General features: G+C 36.9%; 2 protein-coding genes across 2 annotated transcripts in view; both read left to right on the top strand.

Moving 5' to 3' along the window:
- Window positions 1–7,598, top strand: part of LOC115757071 (cysteine proteinase inhibitor 1-like) — a 73,824-nt gene extending 66,226 nt beyond the window's left edge. The window contains exon 2 of the mRNA XM_048276157.1: window positions 7,479–7,598. The gene's annotated coding sequence lies outside the window, so the exon portion shown is untranslated. The remainder of the gene's footprint in view (window positions 1–7,478) is intronic.
- Window positions 6,933–7,598, top strand: LOC115725903 (cysteine proteinase inhibitor 1-like). The gene has a single exon (XM_030655565.2). The coding sequence runs from the start codon at window positions 6,943–6,945 to the stop codon at window positions 7,387–7,389; it is 447 nt and encodes a 148-aa protein (XP_030511425.1). The 5' UTR covers window positions 6,933–6,942; the 3' UTR covers window positions 7,390–7,598.
- Window positions 7,599–18,867: the final 11,269 nt, after the last annotated feature.

The following is an 18,867-nucleotide window of genomic DNA, read 5'->3' as shown; positions in this document are numbered from 1 at the left end:
TTGAAAATCAAAGGTTTGTTATTTGTTGTAAGCCTTTCAATATGTGCATCAAGCTCTGTTCAATCTAGAGTTTGATCATAAGCTCGAGCGACTTAATTGCACTTTTTAAAAGTTCTAGGATTTGATTGCATTTTCGTGACAATTTAATGACTTTTTAGGACTTTCAGTGCATTTATACTATAAAAAAAAACTATTGCTCAAATATATCTTATGGTGGGGCAAGGCAACGTTGCCCCATGCGATATGCTCTGTCTCGCCTTGTGCCCATCTCTAGCAACATTAGTCATCGAATGGTGGTGTCATGGCCCGAGATGTGCTCCCACCTCATGGGAATTAATGAAGGAAACGAACCACCTCGAGGCAACAATATGTAATCCTGAATCTAGAGAAAGTGGCCATAACTATCAAAGCAAATGAAGTTATTTATGGGCATCGGAACGATAGTCACCCGAGAACGGCAACTACTGTCTTGATGGTTGGTATAAGTCTCGCTATCAATGCCGTTCTCTTCTTCCACGACTGTAATTATCTTATGGTGTTACTAATATATTTTTTTTTTTTTTAGACAAAATTAATTTTTTGGATTAGTATATCTAAATGCAAACCACAGAACAACTAGAATTTAACTTCCAAGGGGGACTTGAAAATGTCTTATGGGCTTTAAGTTCGGGCCCTTCCTCGCACCAGGCCCAAGGCGGAGCAGGTCGACCTCGTTTCCAAACAGGCCCACGAGCAGAACCAGAGTGCGTACCTTAGCCAAGAGCGTTTCGAGACCGAGCTTCTCCACAACCTTTTCTCTCTCTCATTTCGCTGAAGTTGCTGGTAGGCAGATTCGTGCGGGTAATAGAATTTCTCCTTCTAAATCTCTACGTTGATTCGTGCTTCTACGTGCTCGCTCGACATTGATTGCTGTTGATTTGATTTTTGTCCGTGTTTACGCCGATTGAATTCGGATCCATCCCTTGCATCCCTAGATCTCCATCGAGGTTGCGGTAGATAGCTAGATTTGGAATCGAATTCGTTGCTGGGGTTGTTGGAATTTATGTATGATGTAGCTTGTACTTTTGATCGTCGTCTAGAATGTGTTCGTCGTGCTTTTTGGCTGACTCCGTGTTTGGTTGTGCTTTCCGAGCGCAGTCGGTTCTTGAACTGATGCGAATGCTATAGTTCCTGGCGAAATTCTCAACGGTGGGAAAATTGTTTCTGGACTGTTGTGGTCTGGGCTCCCCCGGGTCAGTGATTTCACATGTGGCCAATCTCAACCAGACTTTTGTCTTTCCTTTTGTTGAAGTGAACTTAAGCCAATGCTAATGTAGTAAAAGGGTAGATTAAGCGATTGGTACTGCATGCTCTTGGCTTTTTAAGTTTTGTCTAAAGATGGGTTTCTCGCCATCTAAATATATTTTACTCTGTTTATCAAGATGAATATGTTACTAATTCTATGTTTTTTGGTAAGGTTACTAATTCTATGTTGTTTAAAAGACCCACCATTTATTTACAAAACTCCGTCACTTTGCACTAATTGTGATTACCTCGGAAATGAATTCCTTAACATTGCCAATTCAATGTTAGAGGTGACATGGATCAAATCAAGCCATTCAACAGAGGTCATTCAAAGCTGAAATATTGAAGGGGAAAATAACATGAACGATTATAAACTTTATTCTAATGTGCACTGTGATCCATGAATTTTTAATTTATTCAATGTGATCCATGAATTATTAGTACATGTTTCATCTAGTTTTTGAACTATCTAAAAATATTCGACGTTGTCCTTCTATTAATCCAAATTCAAAATAATTTTGAACATGTTCATGCAGTTTAGTGACTAGATTAAACATGTACCAAAAGGTTCAGAAATCGTATTGAACAAATTAAAAGTTCAGAAACGGCATTGCACATTAGGTTAAGATTCGGATATAACATTGAACAAATTAAAAGTTCAGAAGAAAATAATTTACATTGAGCTAAAGCTCATAAATTATTAATTTAAAAACGTTAAAGTTCAAGAAAGAGAGCCACAGTCGATTTCTCGAGAGCGAGGAGTTTGGAGCTGTAAAGGAAAACCACACAGAAGACGCTCCAGAGTCAACCCTTAAATGGATTCGACCAAAACCAAAACAAAAAGTAAAAATAAAATAAAAATAAAAATAAAAATAAAAAACCTTAAACGGACAACAAGACAAAGCTCTCCAACTCATCTCACGACCCGTCGAAGAAGCTCCGTCGTCGTTGCTCCAACCCCCACGACCCGTCAAAGTTTCTGCTGCGATTTCTTTTCTCCACGTACGGATTTTCGGATAAAATACAAGTCTCACGTCTTAGCCACCATTTATTTCACGAAAAACATTTTTTTCACAAAAGCATTTTCCAATTGGATCGCTTAAGTTAGTGAGCCAACAAAAAAACATTTTCCTAATCAACAAAAAAAAAGGTAGTCAACGAAAGATGTTTTCTTAGCTGGCGAAAAATATTTTCCTAACGAAACCCATGGCCGATGCCGAACTCAAGCGTCCAATTTGGGCCCTGCCTCAATGGACCAAGGTGAGAGCATCAACACCGGAGTCTTGGCCCCGATCTTGATTGACCCAAGCCCAAGCTTCGAAGCCCGACTTTAATGGACCCAAGCCCGCTCTCCGGGGACGTAGGCCAGGCCTATGTAGACCCGGGCCGAGGTGCCTGGGAGTGGGGCACGAGCATCAAGTTTTCAGGCTCGGTTTCGGTGGACCCAAGGCCGGTGCCCGTGCTCGTGCTCGAGAGTTGGGGATCGGGGCTTGAGACCTCGGTGCCCCCGCCAAGTTCCTTGATTACCCATACGCGAGCCACTAATGCTTGAATAGTAAACGTTTATCCAATAAAGATAAATTTTTCTTATCAAATGACGGAAATCATTTTTAAACCTCAGCCAAACATCGAAAGATATTGTTATTTTTCTAAAAATGACCTATCGAAAAACATTTTTGAGAAATATCATATTTTTCAAGAAATAAATGGAGTCTTAGTTTGTGGATTTTGGTTTATAGGTTTTTTTTCTCGCACCCCACCTAAACATCACAATGTACTTTACGGACTTACTTCTATTTATAGCTACTAATTTGCAGGATTTGATTGAGAAATAGAATAACGAAATACGTACGATGTACACTCGAAGAGCGTGAAATCTCATTCGCAATTCACTTGCTTAGAGCCGAGCTCCATTTGGACTTCGAAGAATCCTCTTGTTCCGACATTCAGAGTTTGACTTCGACCAAATTAAAAAAATCGGTGCTTAACCTAATGCGTGAAAATTGACTCATGATATCATCCTACGCTTAAATCAGAATATAAGATCCAATGAACAGATTAACTAATAATATCAACCCCGCTTAAAACCATATTATGATGTATATTTCTGCACTGCGATAAATTTTGCCATCTATTGCAGCGCATTTATTATTTTTCGTATTACTTTCAACAAGTCGATTGTTGCTTTCATTGAAGATCTAGATGCGAAATCCTAAGAGGTCGTTAATTCCTTCATCCATTAATATATCAATTAGAAGTGGCAAAAGGGATCGATGATTCATATTTTAACTCATATTTAATGAGCTGGGTGGAAAATGGGTTAGTTGAAGCTTCAATATGGGGTTGAAACGGTTTTATTACATTGTATAGCGTAATTTAGAAATAGGTTACATGGGTCTGGGTTAGTCCCGTTTATAACCCATTAATAACTCAACTTAGACCCCCAAAGCTTACCGGTTTAATTTGTTCACTGAATTCTGAAAGAAATTTCAGTAAGCACAAGGAAAATGATCATAGATATCAATTAGATATCCAATTCGACCAAAATTAGCATGTGTTAAGCATATGAAGGATCATTTCCTACTGTTTGAAGAGATGAATAGAGAGAAATATTATTGACCTGTAAGTCAAATTCACCATTTGATTGACCTGTTTTACAGGTAGTGGTCGCAATGCCGAATTGTATGAGCCACTACATTTGGCTCCCCTCTTTTCCTGCTTTGAATTCTTTCTACAAAAATCTGGCTTTTAGAAACATGTTTCATAGAAGAAAAAAAAATCACCTACTTGAATTTGAGCGAACACCCTTTGCTTATACGGGCATAATCAGTGAGGCTGACTAATTATTCTTGCGAATGCGTCTTGTGCAGAACCCAGAAAAAGCGTTTTGTAGCGCCGAGTGCCGGTCGATGCAAACAACGAATGGACGAACGTAAAGAACTTCGCAGATCGGAGGCTTCGACAATTGCCGTAAAGGATTGGCGTACTCCGAGGGACAGATCTTTGTATGGCACATTGATGCTCGGCAGCTCCTTAAATTCCCTGCGTTTTGGTGTTGAGAGAGAGTGTGCGTTATAGTTATGTGGGCATTGAGCAGGTGAAAAGAAGATGAACAAGCAAATAGAAATAGCTGAAAAAGAATTATGTGGGTCGGTTAGAGAATGAGTTGCGTCCGACTGGCGGCAACCGGCTGGAGAAGGAAGGAAGCCCCAAAAAAAATGGAAAGAGAAAGAAAAAAAAAAAGGAAAGGAATTCGAAAAATGTTAAAATATTATTAAAAATTTGAAAAACCTCAAACTAGTATACTTGTGATAAATTTGCCCCAAATTAATTTTTTCGACAATAAAAAATCCAAACTACACCTTTGACAAATTTACCCCAAATTAGTACACATGTCACAAATTTACCTTTCGTTAATTTTCGTTATATCATATCGTCAAATTGCCGAGTTGGATGATACATAGCAATTATCGGGAGTACACACTTGGGACTTTTACCCTCTATTTGTCACAAGTGTATCAATTTAATGTTTTTCGTGGCATTAACTCAATTTCATGGAAACTAACGGAGGGTGAATTTATCACATGTATACCAGTTTGAAATTTTTGGTAGCTAAAAAAATTAATATGGAATAAATTTATCGTAAATGTACCAGTTTAGAGTTTTTGGTAGTTTAACAAAATAGTTTGAGATAAATTTGTTACAAGTGCACCGGTTTAGGATTTTTTTTTTGGTAAAAAAATAGTTTGGGATAAATTTGTCATTGGTGTATCAATTTGGAGTTTTTTATGGTATTAACCCATTTATTGTTGGGTGATAGGAAATAAAGATACACATTCTTAATGGCAGGTGCTAAGGTCGAAAGAAGATTGAAGGTACATAAACATCTTTCCAGCTTGGTGGTTGGCTCTTGAATTTATTAGAGATGACTTCGGTTCCTTAGGGTTTTGGACGCGAAATGCGACGATGGATTGGGAAAGAAGGGGAAAATGGAAAGTCCGACGTCTCTACTTCGACTCTCGGATCAAAGGGATGGAAGACGAACGTGGAGGAAGATTCTCACTCTGCAACCTTTTACACATTTAGAGAAAACCTTTGACTTGCCAAAGTGGTTCCTCAGCCTCAGTTAGAGATTTAACCTATGGAGCACTAATATTCTCCAAGAGCTTTCATGTCATATCCGACACTCTTACACTTTTCGACATGCGGCCGATACGTGATCGGCGCTCCCGACACGCCATTTTGATACACAGGAGATCAATTTTAAGCATTTTCAATAAGTTATGGATCAAATATAAATTTATCAAAAATATAAATACTTAAATCATATACTCAGCCACCCAAAAAATAATATGCCATCCGGCCAAAAAAAAAAAAAACTAATCATGAATCCCTAACAAAAGAAGAAGAAGAAATTCATTGTTGATATTTTTATATATACATGATAATTTATCGTGTATATATAAAAATATATATTTAATGTACAACGTGTCGGTATGTCATGTCGCGTGTCGTGTCATTACTATATAAGATTTAACTAGGATTAAAGAATAACTCCGAGGGGTGCCATCGTAGATATGAACCTTGATGTATAGAGCTCAAGGCATGACTCTGATGGAGAGAAAGGGCCGATTGAACAAACATTAGGAGGGTTAGGACCATTTTCCAATCCATTTGACCTCTCAATTTGATTAAGCATCCACACTTCTCTATTCTTCGATCCAAAATTAACCGCTACCTCCACGCGGGCATCTAGATATCTAATTGGCTCGATATTCCTATATACGATTCGCTTCACGACCACTCGCTCTTCCATTTCCTCCTACTCAAACGAATGAATACTTCGATAATTCTAATTTCACGAAGAAGCTAGAACAATGTTGGAATTTTTCATCGAGATGAAAAGGGGCAGCCTATTTTGACGATGGAAACCGGGGAAAATGGCGTTTACTTGAAAGCATCATTCTTCTCCATATAAGTGGAAGTTCACGAGTGTAAAGATAAGTGGTGAAGTCTTGTCATTTTCGGTGAACATTTTGCGGGGTTTTGCTCGTTAGACAGATGAAAAGATGGAGCACATTGGAATTTACGAGCATATGTCGTTGTTTGGGTCCAATTTCCTATTGCTATGAAACCGGACAGTTTCTTTATTTGACTCCACATGTGAGTTATTGAACAATGTCGATTACATAAAGAAGTGCTCATAGATGATATGGTATATTCATGCACCCTTTTGATATGCTCTTTGTACATCTAGTATCATTGAAGACAATATCATCTCTTCTTGATTTCTTGTTAGTCTGCTTTAGCTTTTCACTGGAGTGTACTCCTGTGAATGTAATTTCTATCCCACGCAAACTCCCTGAAATTTCCAATACACTCTGTTCTTTTTTTATAAGAAATAAACAACTAGAAATTGATCGGTCCAGATGGACTGTTTAAATCAGAAATTGAACCGACAATTGCCAGTTCCATAAAAATGAAACCGGAAATTGGACCAGGGCTCCTAGAAACCAAACCTCCCCTAATTACAACCTTACCATAAATTCGAAGTTGACCCAAGAGAAAAACAGTTCCTTTTCCTCGCCACACGACAAGTGTCCGTGACTCCCGCAATTCCAAGATAAGCGTTCAATTTAAAAGCCCACACCAAGAAAAATGAAGACACCCACCAATCTCAAACCCCAACGCTCCAAAAGAAAGACCCGAGAAAAACAGTTACCAAAAACCAAAAAGCCTCCGCAAATGAGACTCGTCATCCTCGCCGCCGCCGCCGTCGTCCTCCTCCAGGTCTCGGCCGCCGGGGCTGGCAGCACGGGGGCGGTGGTCGGGGGGTGGAAGCCGATAAAGAACCTGAGCGACCCGTACGTGAGGGAGATCGCCGAGTTCGCGGTCAAGACGCACAATGGCGAGGCCAACACGGGGCTGCTGCTGAAGAACGTGGTGAAGGGCGAGACGCAGGTCGCCGCCGGGATGAACTACAGGCTCGTCGTCGAGGTCAAGGGCGGGGCGGACGCGGGGAGGTTCGAGGCCCTCGTTTGGGACAAGCCGTGGGAGCATTTCAGGCGTCTCTCGTCGTTCGAGGCCGTTCACGCCCACGTTTGAGGTCGTCGTTTTCGTCGTACTCCTGAATTATTGCTAATTATCCTCGGTCATATTACAGTTTCAGTAGTTTGGGAATAAACCAAGAGTCAATAGAAGTGGAGATCTGGTCGTTTTATCTTCAGGAATGTTAGTTTCACTCTGATCTGATGTGATGGGCTGTTTCCTTTTGAAAACTTTGGTGCAATTCGAGGAATCCCAGGTTTTGCTTTCCTTTTGCCTGCGCTGTCCTTGCTTTTCTGGGTCGAATGTCCCTTGATGCGAGGGGATAGGTTATGTAAAGATGCCCGAACTTTGATCAAATATGTAACGTGATCTATAAATTTCTACTTTTTTCAATGTAAGTTTCTAAACTTTAGCATAATATACAACATGGTGTGCAAATTTTTAATTTATTCAATATGATTCATGAATTTTTTATTAAATATTCACTTTAGTCCTTAAATTATATGTAAATAACCTATATTATCCATTCATTGATTCAATCTCCAGAGCAACATTAGATATTTTGATATAGTTCATGGATTAAATTGAACATGATTGAATGAATTAAAGGTTCAAGCACCATATTAGATATCAAGTTAAAGTTTAAGAATCATATTACATATTTGGTTAAAATTTGGAGACATTTGTGCCATTTTTCTTGACGAAATGTGCTAGAATCTTGTGAAGATGGATCAGAATAGGTCAGCCGAAGAGAGAAATCTGCAGGTGAAGAAAGACGTCGTTGATCTTTGATTTGGGATGGGGATGGTCGAGAAACGTAGCAGTCGATGGAGATTTGCTTTAAAGTATATTCTAGTATATTCTCACGTGTACTATAGGGAAGGGACAGATCTATCGACCGACTATAAATCACTTTTTTGTGTAGACCTTTTTAATATATTTAATATAGAAGAAAGGAGTATTTAAGACAAATTTCATGTGCGGAAGATTACTTTTGTTTGACTTCTGGTCGAAACGGAATTGATAGTTTCTTGACCGTTGTAGACTCCACAAAAAGTTAAGAACGTGTTGGTTGGGTAGTGGACGTTGGAGGACAAGATAAGTATTTTAGGCTTCGGGGAAAAACCAAAACTAAGAAAATAAAAAAATGTATATAAATATATATATAGGGAAGACAAAAGAATGGACACTCTTCGTTCTTTTGCAACTCTGCCGTAGGCCCTCAAATGGGTTGATTGGATCGATTTTGGGTCTGATTGAGTCGAAAATGATCCTACCCAAACTAGCACATTTAACTACTAATATATACTTTTAATGTGATACAACTTTACCGTCCCATAACCATACTCATACTTGACTCCGAGCCAATCCGAACCCAATTCTTAACCATTATTCTCCTTAAATTGCTATTTTGTGGGGACTATTCTGAATTTTCTTCAACACTCCGTAATATAGCGTCCCAATAAAATTTAAAAAAAAAACTAAATTAACAAATAGAGAAAAATAAAAAATTATCAACGTAAGCCGATCGTGGCACATAGGACGACAGTATACCAATGATTTCCAATCAAAATTGGCTGGATAGACTCAACCGGCAAGACGTGAAAAATATTCAGGACTCAATTAACACAATTAAAAGATTTAAGATTAAATTAGCAAAAACGTTATAGGTTTAGGAGTTTTTGAACAATTTTTCTACTCCTTATGAAATAGAGATGTCGTCTATTTTTTTTTCAATGTTTTTGACTGAATTTTTTTCTCTTTCGTTGATCTTGCTGTTGGATGGAACTTTAGAATGTGGTTCATTGAATTCAACAACTAGATTAAACCGAAGACAATGAGATTTAAAAAGCTTGAGTATCATGTGAATATTGTTCATTTTATTGAGCTAATTGTTAACAAGTGCCTCCAGTATATATATTAAGCATGACTAATAGAGAATATTTCAATCTTGAAAAGTGTCGATTATGCATAACACGAAAAAAAATAGTGTAATGAAAAAGTGCAAAGATCGGACAGTTTCTTTTGATCAACCCCATATAGATAACAAAATTAGAGTCATTTTATCCCCGCAAGTAAAATTTGTCAGCGGAAATGGTTAAACGACAAGCAATGAATCTTTCGCAAAACAAAATGGATGAATGATTATGAATTTGGAGCTAGAGTTATATAAAGATGACCTTAATTTTTCTTTATCTTTGTAGACAATTCTCTTTTCACCTTTCATGGCTCTTCTAATATTTTTTCTTTTTTTTTTTACAAATCCAAACATTAGCAAGTGCTTGCTTGGTTGGGCTCAAATCGATTTCCCTTGCAGAATCTCATGTTCAGCCTTCTAATCATTCGAAAAACCCTTTCGGTACGCCAACGTCCCAGCAACAGAACCAAGTGTCAAACCCTAAAAAGGAGAAGAGTTCAAGATGTGAAAGGAAGCCACACCGAAGAAGCTCCAGATCCATACTTTCCACGACCACTTGCGACTTGTTCAGCGACAATGGACAACAAAACAAACCACGTCCGCTTATCTTGCACACTCCAAAGAAGCTCCATGTGACTCCCACTTGCCCCTTTCTAACGTTTGTGCGATTCATCTGGCGGGAACACTGTCATTTCCGGTCGCTATTGCTCATCCCTTGCTACCAGCCAAAATCTGCTGCCATGCATTTTTCTCCGCACACTGTTTTTGAAGAAAATCGATCTACCGACAAAATCATATATTGTTTCATGGGTTTTGGTTAGGGGAGCGTCCTGATCCCGGTCCAATCTGAAAACTTAGATCGAACTGGTTGGTTCTAGTTGGTTCCTGCGGGAATTGGTCTAGTTCCCGATTCCAATTTTTGCTAGCGATGGTCTGCTTTTGCATCTCTGGTAGGTCACACTCCATAAGGATCTGTTCAAACTCCCTACCATCCTCCTTAATGCTCATCCTATGTTGCTTGAGAGAGTTCAGCCTTTGTAACAAATCTAATTTATAGCTGAGCTTCTTGAGCTTTTTTCAAGATTTGACCATACTTTTTTTCCTCCCTGATTCTTTGATTCTTCTCTCATCAAAGTGAAGCACCCTTCTAAAATTTAAGGGTGGTAACTTTACACTTCTTTTCATCTGAGTGTGACCTGAACTTAAATATTGTTCAATAGCATGTAACCGATCAATAAAGTCATTTGGATTGAAGCTACCTTCAAATTCAGGTGCTTTCACTTTGATTTCACATTCATTCTCATTATGCCCCCTCTTCTTCTTCTAGCTCGATAATTTGAACCACAAGAATCGCCTTGAGTGTTGTTGGATTCATTACCGCAGCTGGTGTGGTGGTCTAGATCAATGTTTGGTGATCGATAAATCAGTGATCTTGGTGATCTTCTTTGTCTTGCTTAATTCCCCAAGAGGTTGAGGACTTGACATCCATTATTGGAGATTCTCTAAGGCACAGTCCCACCTTTCATATTAGGCTTGTTCCATGCTCGAGCCTCTGGAAATTTGATTACTCGGAAATTATGAAACGGAGAATGGAAGAACTCACCCAACTAAGTCAACCTTAGAAGCTTTGATACCGATTTGGTAGGTGGTGAGTTTGGGTGAAGTTGTTGTACAAATTTGAGCAGTGCAAGTGTTTGATGTGTTAGCAGAAAAAGAACTTTGGGATAGAAGAGTTCACCACCAAAGCATAAAGAAATGTTCCACTAATCAAGAAAAAATAACTTTAAGTTTCACCGCAAATGAATTGGAAAAGAACCAAACAAATCTCTCACTTGAAAGAAATTCTTATGTATTATGAGATCAAAACTTCGCATGCATACACTTGAGAATGCACCTCTTATTTATTGAAGGACTAAGACACTGGACTAGGAAACACTAAATAATAAATCTTAAACGGAAACATAAAACTAAGAAACGTCAAATTAGGAAATAATCAAATTAGAAAATCAACTTAAATAAGAAAACTACACTTCAGATTTTAAATCGGCTTATTGAAAGATTCTTTACTCTTTAACTTATAGAAAATACTTATGATCAATTTCAAGAAAATTATAAATAAAAAAAATGCTAGATATATTGAAATTGTGTCAATTTAGTACTAAATCTTTTAATTGTACCAATTGAGTCATATATATATATATATATATATATATTTTACACTTTGTCAAATATTCATCCGGTCAATTTTAATCAAAAATTGATAATGTGAATGCCGGTTGTCCTATATGACGCCGCCGTAACCGATTTATAGATTTTTTTAATGAATTTTTAGCATTTTTTTTGAATTTCTTAGTTTTTTTTCCTTCTCTTTTCGTTCCTTACTTTTTTGCATTGTGGCCTACGACGGTCACGGCCACAATGGTCTCCGGGTGAGGGCACGACGACCCTCGTCCGCCACAGTAAAAAAATTAAGAAAAGAAGGAAAAGAGAAGAAGAGGAAAAAAGTAAAAATAAAAGTAAAAATAAAATATCGAAAAATATTTAAAATCTAAAAATTTGTCTACGTCAATACTAGTGGTGTCACGTAGATCAAATGGCGTCCACGTCAAAGATTTCTTGCCAAAATTGGTCTGGACACAATTGGCAAAATATGAAAAGGTTTAAGATTCAATTAACACAAATAAAAGGTTTAAGACTGAATTCACAAAATGTAATATATTTAGGATTCCTTTTTTGTCTTTTTCCCAATCATTTTCTACTCAAAATGTCCCTTTGCTTGTATTTAATGGAATTCGATGCTCCCGCGTCACTCATGTCCTTAATCCTGTCATGGCTTCCATTAAATCTCAAGTCAATGATTTCATAATCCATGAAATAATGACCAAGCCATATATTCTAAGTTGCGACAATTTTAATTTACCAAAACAAAAACACTTGTACCTTCACTTATGGCAATAATTTTCCTTCCCCTAAAAATCATATGTGGTAATAATTTAGTATAAAATCGTCTAATAGAAAATTGACTCAAGTGATTTTTGCTTTTAAAAGTTATGTTATGACAAAAGATTGTTCGAAAAAGTTATGACATCAAGCGATTTTTCTTTTAAAAGTTATGCTATGACAAAAGATTGTTCGAAAATCTATGACAAATAAGGGACTAGGAGTTATGATGCCATTCATATTCGTATTGTCATTGAAAAAAAAAAACACTTGTATCTTCACTTCAGCACTAATTTCCCTTTGCTTAATAATAGTATGTGGTGCTAATTTAGTATTAAATCGTCTACTAGACAATCGACTCAAGTGATTTTGCTTTTAAAAATTATGTTATGACAAAAGATTGTTCGAAAAGCTATGAGATCAAAATGAAAGCTTGGAAGTTATGACGTCGTTTATATTCTTATTGTTATAGTAAAAAAAAAAAACAACACATATCTTCACTTCGGCACTAATTTTCCTTTGCCTAAAAATCTTATGCGGCGCTAATTTAGTAGTAAATCGTCTAATTGACAATCGACTCAAGTGATTTTGCTTTTAAAAGTTATGTTATGACAAAAGATTGTCAAAAAAGCTATGAGATCAAAATGAGGGCTTGGAAGTTATGACGTCATTTATATTCTTATAGTTATCGTAAAAAAAACAACACATATCTTCACTTCGGCACTAATTTTCATTTGCCTAAAAATCTTATGTGGCGCTAATTTAGTATTAAATTGTCTAATAGAAAATCGACTCAAGTGATTTTACTTTTAAAAGTTCCGTTATGACAAAAGATTGTTCGAAAAGCTATGTCATCGAAATGAGGGCCTGCAAGTTATGCCACCGTTCATATCCTTACCGTTATTGTAAAAAAAGAAACACTTATATCTTCACTTCAGCACTAATTTTCCTTTACCTAAAAGTCGTATGTGACGCTAATTTAGTATTAAATCGTCTAATAGAAAATCAACTTAAGCAATTTTACTTTTACAAATTATGTTAGCTATGACATTAAAATGAAGGCCTGGAAGTTATGACACTGTCCATATTCTCACCGTTATTGTAAAAAAAAAAAACTTATATCTTCACTTTGGCACTAATTTTCCTTTGCCAAAAAATCTTATGTGACAATAATTCAGTATTAAATCATCTAATACTAAATCGATTCAAGTGATTTTGCTTTTAAAAGTGATGTTATGACAAAAGATTATTCGAAAAGCTATGACATCGAAATGAGGGCCTGGAAGTTATGACACCATTCACATTCTTACCGTAATTGAAATGAGGGCCTGGAAGTTATGACACTATTCACATTCTTACCGTAATCGTGAAAAAACAACACTTATCTTCACTTCGGCACTAATTTTCCTTTGACAAAAAATATTTATGCGACACTAATTTAGTATTAAATCGCCTAATACTAAATCGGCTCAAGTGATTTTGCCTTTAAAATTTATGTTATGACAAAAGATTATTTGAAAAATTATGACAACGAAATGAGGGCCCGGAAGTTATGACACCTTTCGTATTCCATTGTAATCGTTAAAACAAAAACGAAAAACTTATCTTCACTTCGGCATTAATTTTCTTTTGCCTAAAAATCTTATGCGGCAGTAATTTAGTATTAAATCGTCTAATAGAAAGTCGACACAAGTGATTTTGCTTTTAAAAGTTATGTTATAACAAAAGATTGCTCGAAAAGCTACAACATCGAAATGAGGGCCTGGAAATTATGACACTGTTCGTATTCTTATCATTATTGTTGAAAAAAAAATATCTTTACTTCGGCACTAATTTTCCTTTGCCTAAAAATCGTACGCGGCACTAATTTAGTATAAATCGTCCGATGGAAAATCGACTCAAGTAATTTTGCTTTCAAAAGTTATGTTATGACAAAAGATTGTTCGAAAAGCCATGACATCAAAATGAGGGCCCAGAAGTTATGGCACCGTCCGTACTCTCGTCGTTATAATAAAAAAAAAATACATATATTCAATTTGGCACTAATTTAGTATTAAATCATCTAATGGAAAATTGACTCAAGTGATTTTTCTTTTAAAGTTATTTTATGACAAAAGATTGATGAAAAAGATATGACATTGAAATGAAGACCTTTAAGTTATGACACTGTTCATATTCTCATCGTTATCTTAAAAAAAAAACACTTATATCTTCAATTTGACACTAATTTTCCTTTGCCTAAAATTCTTATGCATCGGTAATTTAGTATTAAATTGTCTGACAGAAAATCGACTCAAGTGATTTTGTTTTTAAAAGTTTTGCTATGACAAAAGATTGTTCGAAAAACTATGACATAAAAAAAAAAGGCCTGAAATTTATGACACTGTTCATATGTTTATCGTTATCATTAAAAAAAAAAAAAAAAAACTCATATTTTCTCTTCGGCACTAGTTTCTTTGCGTTGATTTCTTTTTACGCCCGAAGAACTAGGATGCCTATTGGATTGCCTAGACCGTTACTTTTACTGTTTTATATCTGATTTTGATTTTTCATTTATAATACAAGGGATTTGGGTACCTAAGACATCAATGGGGCAATGTGTCTCTTCTCCCGTTTGTATCGATTTGTATAGGTTTGATTAATGAAGGTGTCTTTTCGTTATACTATTCTCAGCTCGCTAATCTTCTTGTTTCTTTGTGGCCGAGTGACCAAGAGTCGGAGTTTGGTCGTGTGGCTACATATATTTGCCTCTCGCTTTAGAAAGATGCCGAATAGAAATTGCGGCTCAAGTGTAAATAGGCTCTTAGGGTTCAAGATGTTGGGCTTGCCCGAAATATTAAATGGGCTAATTAACTGTAAATGTTTAGATTTTGTAGTAGGATTAGATAAAATGGGTTCTCTTAATGGTAAATGGGCTAAGTAAAGCTAATGTTTAGCTTTTGCAAGAGGTTTGGATAAAATGAGTTAAGAGGGTCCCTTAATGGCACTTCTGCTTCTCACTAACGAGTCATCGCTTAAATAGAATTTGTAGTTATTGACCAACAAAAAAAAAATTGTTTCATTCTAGCGTTAGATTTAGCTCGGTTTAATTTTTATTAGTATATACAATTAGACTTTTTTTTTTCTTCAGCAAATCCCTTAACATAATTTAACTTTTTGGGACGCCCTTTATGCTCTTTGCCTATTTTCTTGAACTATATTAGGATGCATCTCTCTTTTTTTTTTTTTTTAAGGAGATCATTGTACTTGGTTCCGGTCACTTCCATTGACACTTGAGTGCTTCTTCACAACCCTTATTGTTTATTGAATCGTTGATATGGACGACAGAGACAGTGGGGAAACATTTGCGGTGGCGGATACGAGCCACCAAGCAGCGATGGAAGAGGACATAAATGCGGTGGGTGACCATGGGGAAATAGTCATAGTGGCAGTCCCGGGCCACCAAGCGCTTTATGCGGTAGGAGACACGAGCCATGAGGCGCTTAATACATAGCTACGGAGGCAATAGAGGTGGACGTAGACTAGTCATCGTTCATTCAACGTCGGATCGGGCAAAGGCCGAGTCTTTTGAAACTCTCGGCTGGCAAGGAAGTTTGATGCATCTACCAAGTCCACCGAAGGTTGACTAGTTTATATGGAACGGTTTATACACCCAAGTTCGTGTTAATCGGTCTCTACTACCATGAACGTGAGTGCACAATAATTATTGAAGAGCACAAGCTAAGATACTTTGCAGCTTTAGTCGATCGAATCGGAGTCAATGCCAATGACTATTTCACCGCCATCATAGCCCGAGAGAGGGAGATCGTAGATTGCCACTCCGAGCACCTTAAGCTAGGGAAGTCAGAACCGGTCGAGATGATGATCCTCGACGGTTGCTTCACAATCGAATGGCTTCGCATCGTGGGTGACATAATAATAGCGAGCCTAGATGATACGATCAAGAATTCACCAGGGTTGACAATGTCGGTGCTTATGGATTTTGTCCGGCTTGAAAACCAAACCCCGCTCATTGTCCTCTATATCTAGTACGATATATCAAAGGCTCCAGGAAAATCTCATGGTCTCATCAATTTGGTATTCATAATCTTCAACTTTTGGATTCCAAAGGCCGGTTAGAGACCCGATACAATACGGCAAACTCTCAAGTCCAGGATACTTGCATAATCTACTCCATGATTGCTTTGCCCGTTTACCGCCCGAATCACTCGGGGTCATTGTATTACGGGCACCTTGAACTAATTCACTATGCACGGAAGCTCAAGGACGTTGGCATCAAGTTCAAGCCAAGGATGAGCAACAACTTTCTAGACATTTGCTTCACTAATGGAGTCCTCGAAGTACCCCGTATAGCTCTAGATGATATGACAATCTCTTTCCTTTCCAATTACGCCATGGACCTCCACTAATTGCTCCTAGAAAGCAAATCGCTCACCTTCCTAGGGTGCCTCATGAGTGAGGACAAGGATGCGGCTCTCTTATCCGATTGTCACATGTTGCGAGACTACTACTTCGGATCCAACGCAGCAGCTATGGATTTCTTTTGAGATATGGCCAGGGAGATTGCGGTGGACATGAGCAGGAGCTACTTGGGCAAGGTATTCATGGACATGAACACGTACGCGGATGACCTATGACATCAAAATGAGGGCCTGGAAGTTATGACACCATTAATATTCTTATTGTTATGGTAAAAAAATAAAACATATCTTCACTTTGGCACTAATTTTCCTTTGCCTAAAAATCTTATGCGGCACTAATTTAGTATTAAATCATCTAATAGAAAATTGACTCAAGTTATTTGCTTTTAAAAGTTATGTTACGACAAAAGATTGTTCGAAAAGCTATGAGTTTAAAATGAGGGCCTGGAAGTAATGACACTGCTCATATTCTTACCATTATCATAAAACAAAAAAAAAAACTTATATCTTCACTTCGGCACTATCTAAAATTCTTATACAGCACTAATTTAGTATTAAATCGTTTAATAGAAAATCGAATCAAGTAATTTTGCTTTTAAAAGTTATGTTATGACAAAAGATTGCTCAAAAAGCTATGACATAAAAACGAGGGCTAGGAAGTTATAACACTATTCATACTCTCATCGTTATCATTAAAAAAAAACAATAATAATATCTTCATTTGGCACTAATTTTCTTTTGCCTAAAAATCTTATGTGGCACTAATTTAGAATTAAATTGTCTAATAGAAAATCGACTCAAGTGATTTTTCTTTTAAAAGTTATGTTATGACAAAAGATTGTTCGAAAAGCTATACATCAAAATAAGGGCCTGGAAGTTATGATATCGTTCATTTTCTTATCTTTATTGTTAAAAAAAAATTATATCTTCACTTCGGCAATAATTTCCCTTTGCCTAAAAATCTTATGCGGTACTAATTTAGTATTAAATTGTCTAATAAAAAATCAACCCAAATGATTTTGCTTTTAAAAGTTATGTTTGACAAAAGATTGTTTGAAATGCTAAGAGATTAAAATGAGGGCTTGGAATTTATGACACCATTCATATTCTTATTTTGTCGTTAAAACAAAAGAAAACTTATATCGTCACTTTGGCACTAATTTTCCTTTGCCTAAGAATCTTGTGCGGTGCCAATTTAGTATTAAATCATCTAAGAAAAAATTGATTCAAGTGATTTTTCTTTTAAAAGTCATATTATAAGAAAAGAATGTTCTAAACGCTATGATATCAAATTGAGGACCTAAAGTTATGACACCATTCGTAGTCTTATCATTATAGGAAAAAAAAAACACATATCTTCACTTTGGCTTGTTGAAATTGAACTATTACGAATAGAAACAATTTAACATTTGATAATCTCTAATGGGTTTGGAAAAGCAATTCCTATTTTATGCACGATTCATCTAGATTCGAGCTATTATGAGTGAAGTGATTGATTTAAATAAGGATTTTTAGGCTTGATTTTAATTTACCAAAATGGCATTTCCCACCGTTTGACAGACATACAGCCACCTTCCTTTTTTGCGCCCACTCGAGCGAAGAAATCCATTCGTGGAAGTTGAGTAAGGAAAGCGTGAAGCGGGCCAAGGAATGGGGAGAGGACATGTGTCCCTTCCTAGCAGTTTGTAGTCTTGCCCCTCCGTACGTACATCACGCAGAGAGGGACATAAACGCCATGACACATCATGAGGAAATAATTGCAGTGGAAGACCCGGACTACCAGGCGGTTAACTCTATGGGAGACATAGGCCACCAGGCCGCTACGAAGGCGACGGAGGCGGACGTAGACCGGTCACTTCTTATTCAACCTTGGATCACACAAAGGCCGAGTCTTTTGAGACTCTCTACCGGCAAGAAAGCTTGTTTGCTTAATCTTGATAATTATTGAAGACGTTATCACAAAAAATATGTCAATCAATTGTCATTCGAAAATAAGTATGTGCTCTAGTATGTTTTGTCGATTTACTATCAAATGTAAGCATCTTTCGGTATGGGAAAACAAAGGGGAGGCAACCAATTGTGTCATGATTTAATGTGGCTAGAAAATATCAATGTTATTTAGAAAAGTGTGAGAGAATTGATTTCTTTCAAAGGAAATCATAAGTACATGATAGTTTATGTATATCTTCCGGAAGAATATGCTCAAATTTTTAGTTTATAATTAGACTGTTTTGTGTTTTACTACTACTAGGAAGA

Source organism: Rhodamnia argentea, chromosome 3 (assembly GCF_020921035.1).
Source record: "Rhodamnia argentea isolate NSW1041297 chromosome 3, ASM2092103v1, whole genome shotgun sequence".
Classification (NCBI taxonomy): domain Eukaryota; kingdom Viridiplantae; phylum Streptophyta; class Magnoliopsida; order Myrtales; family Myrtaceae; genus Rhodamnia; species Rhodamnia argentea.
Note: the sequence above shows the minus strand (reverse complement) of the source record. Positions and strands in the feature narration are given on the sequence as shown.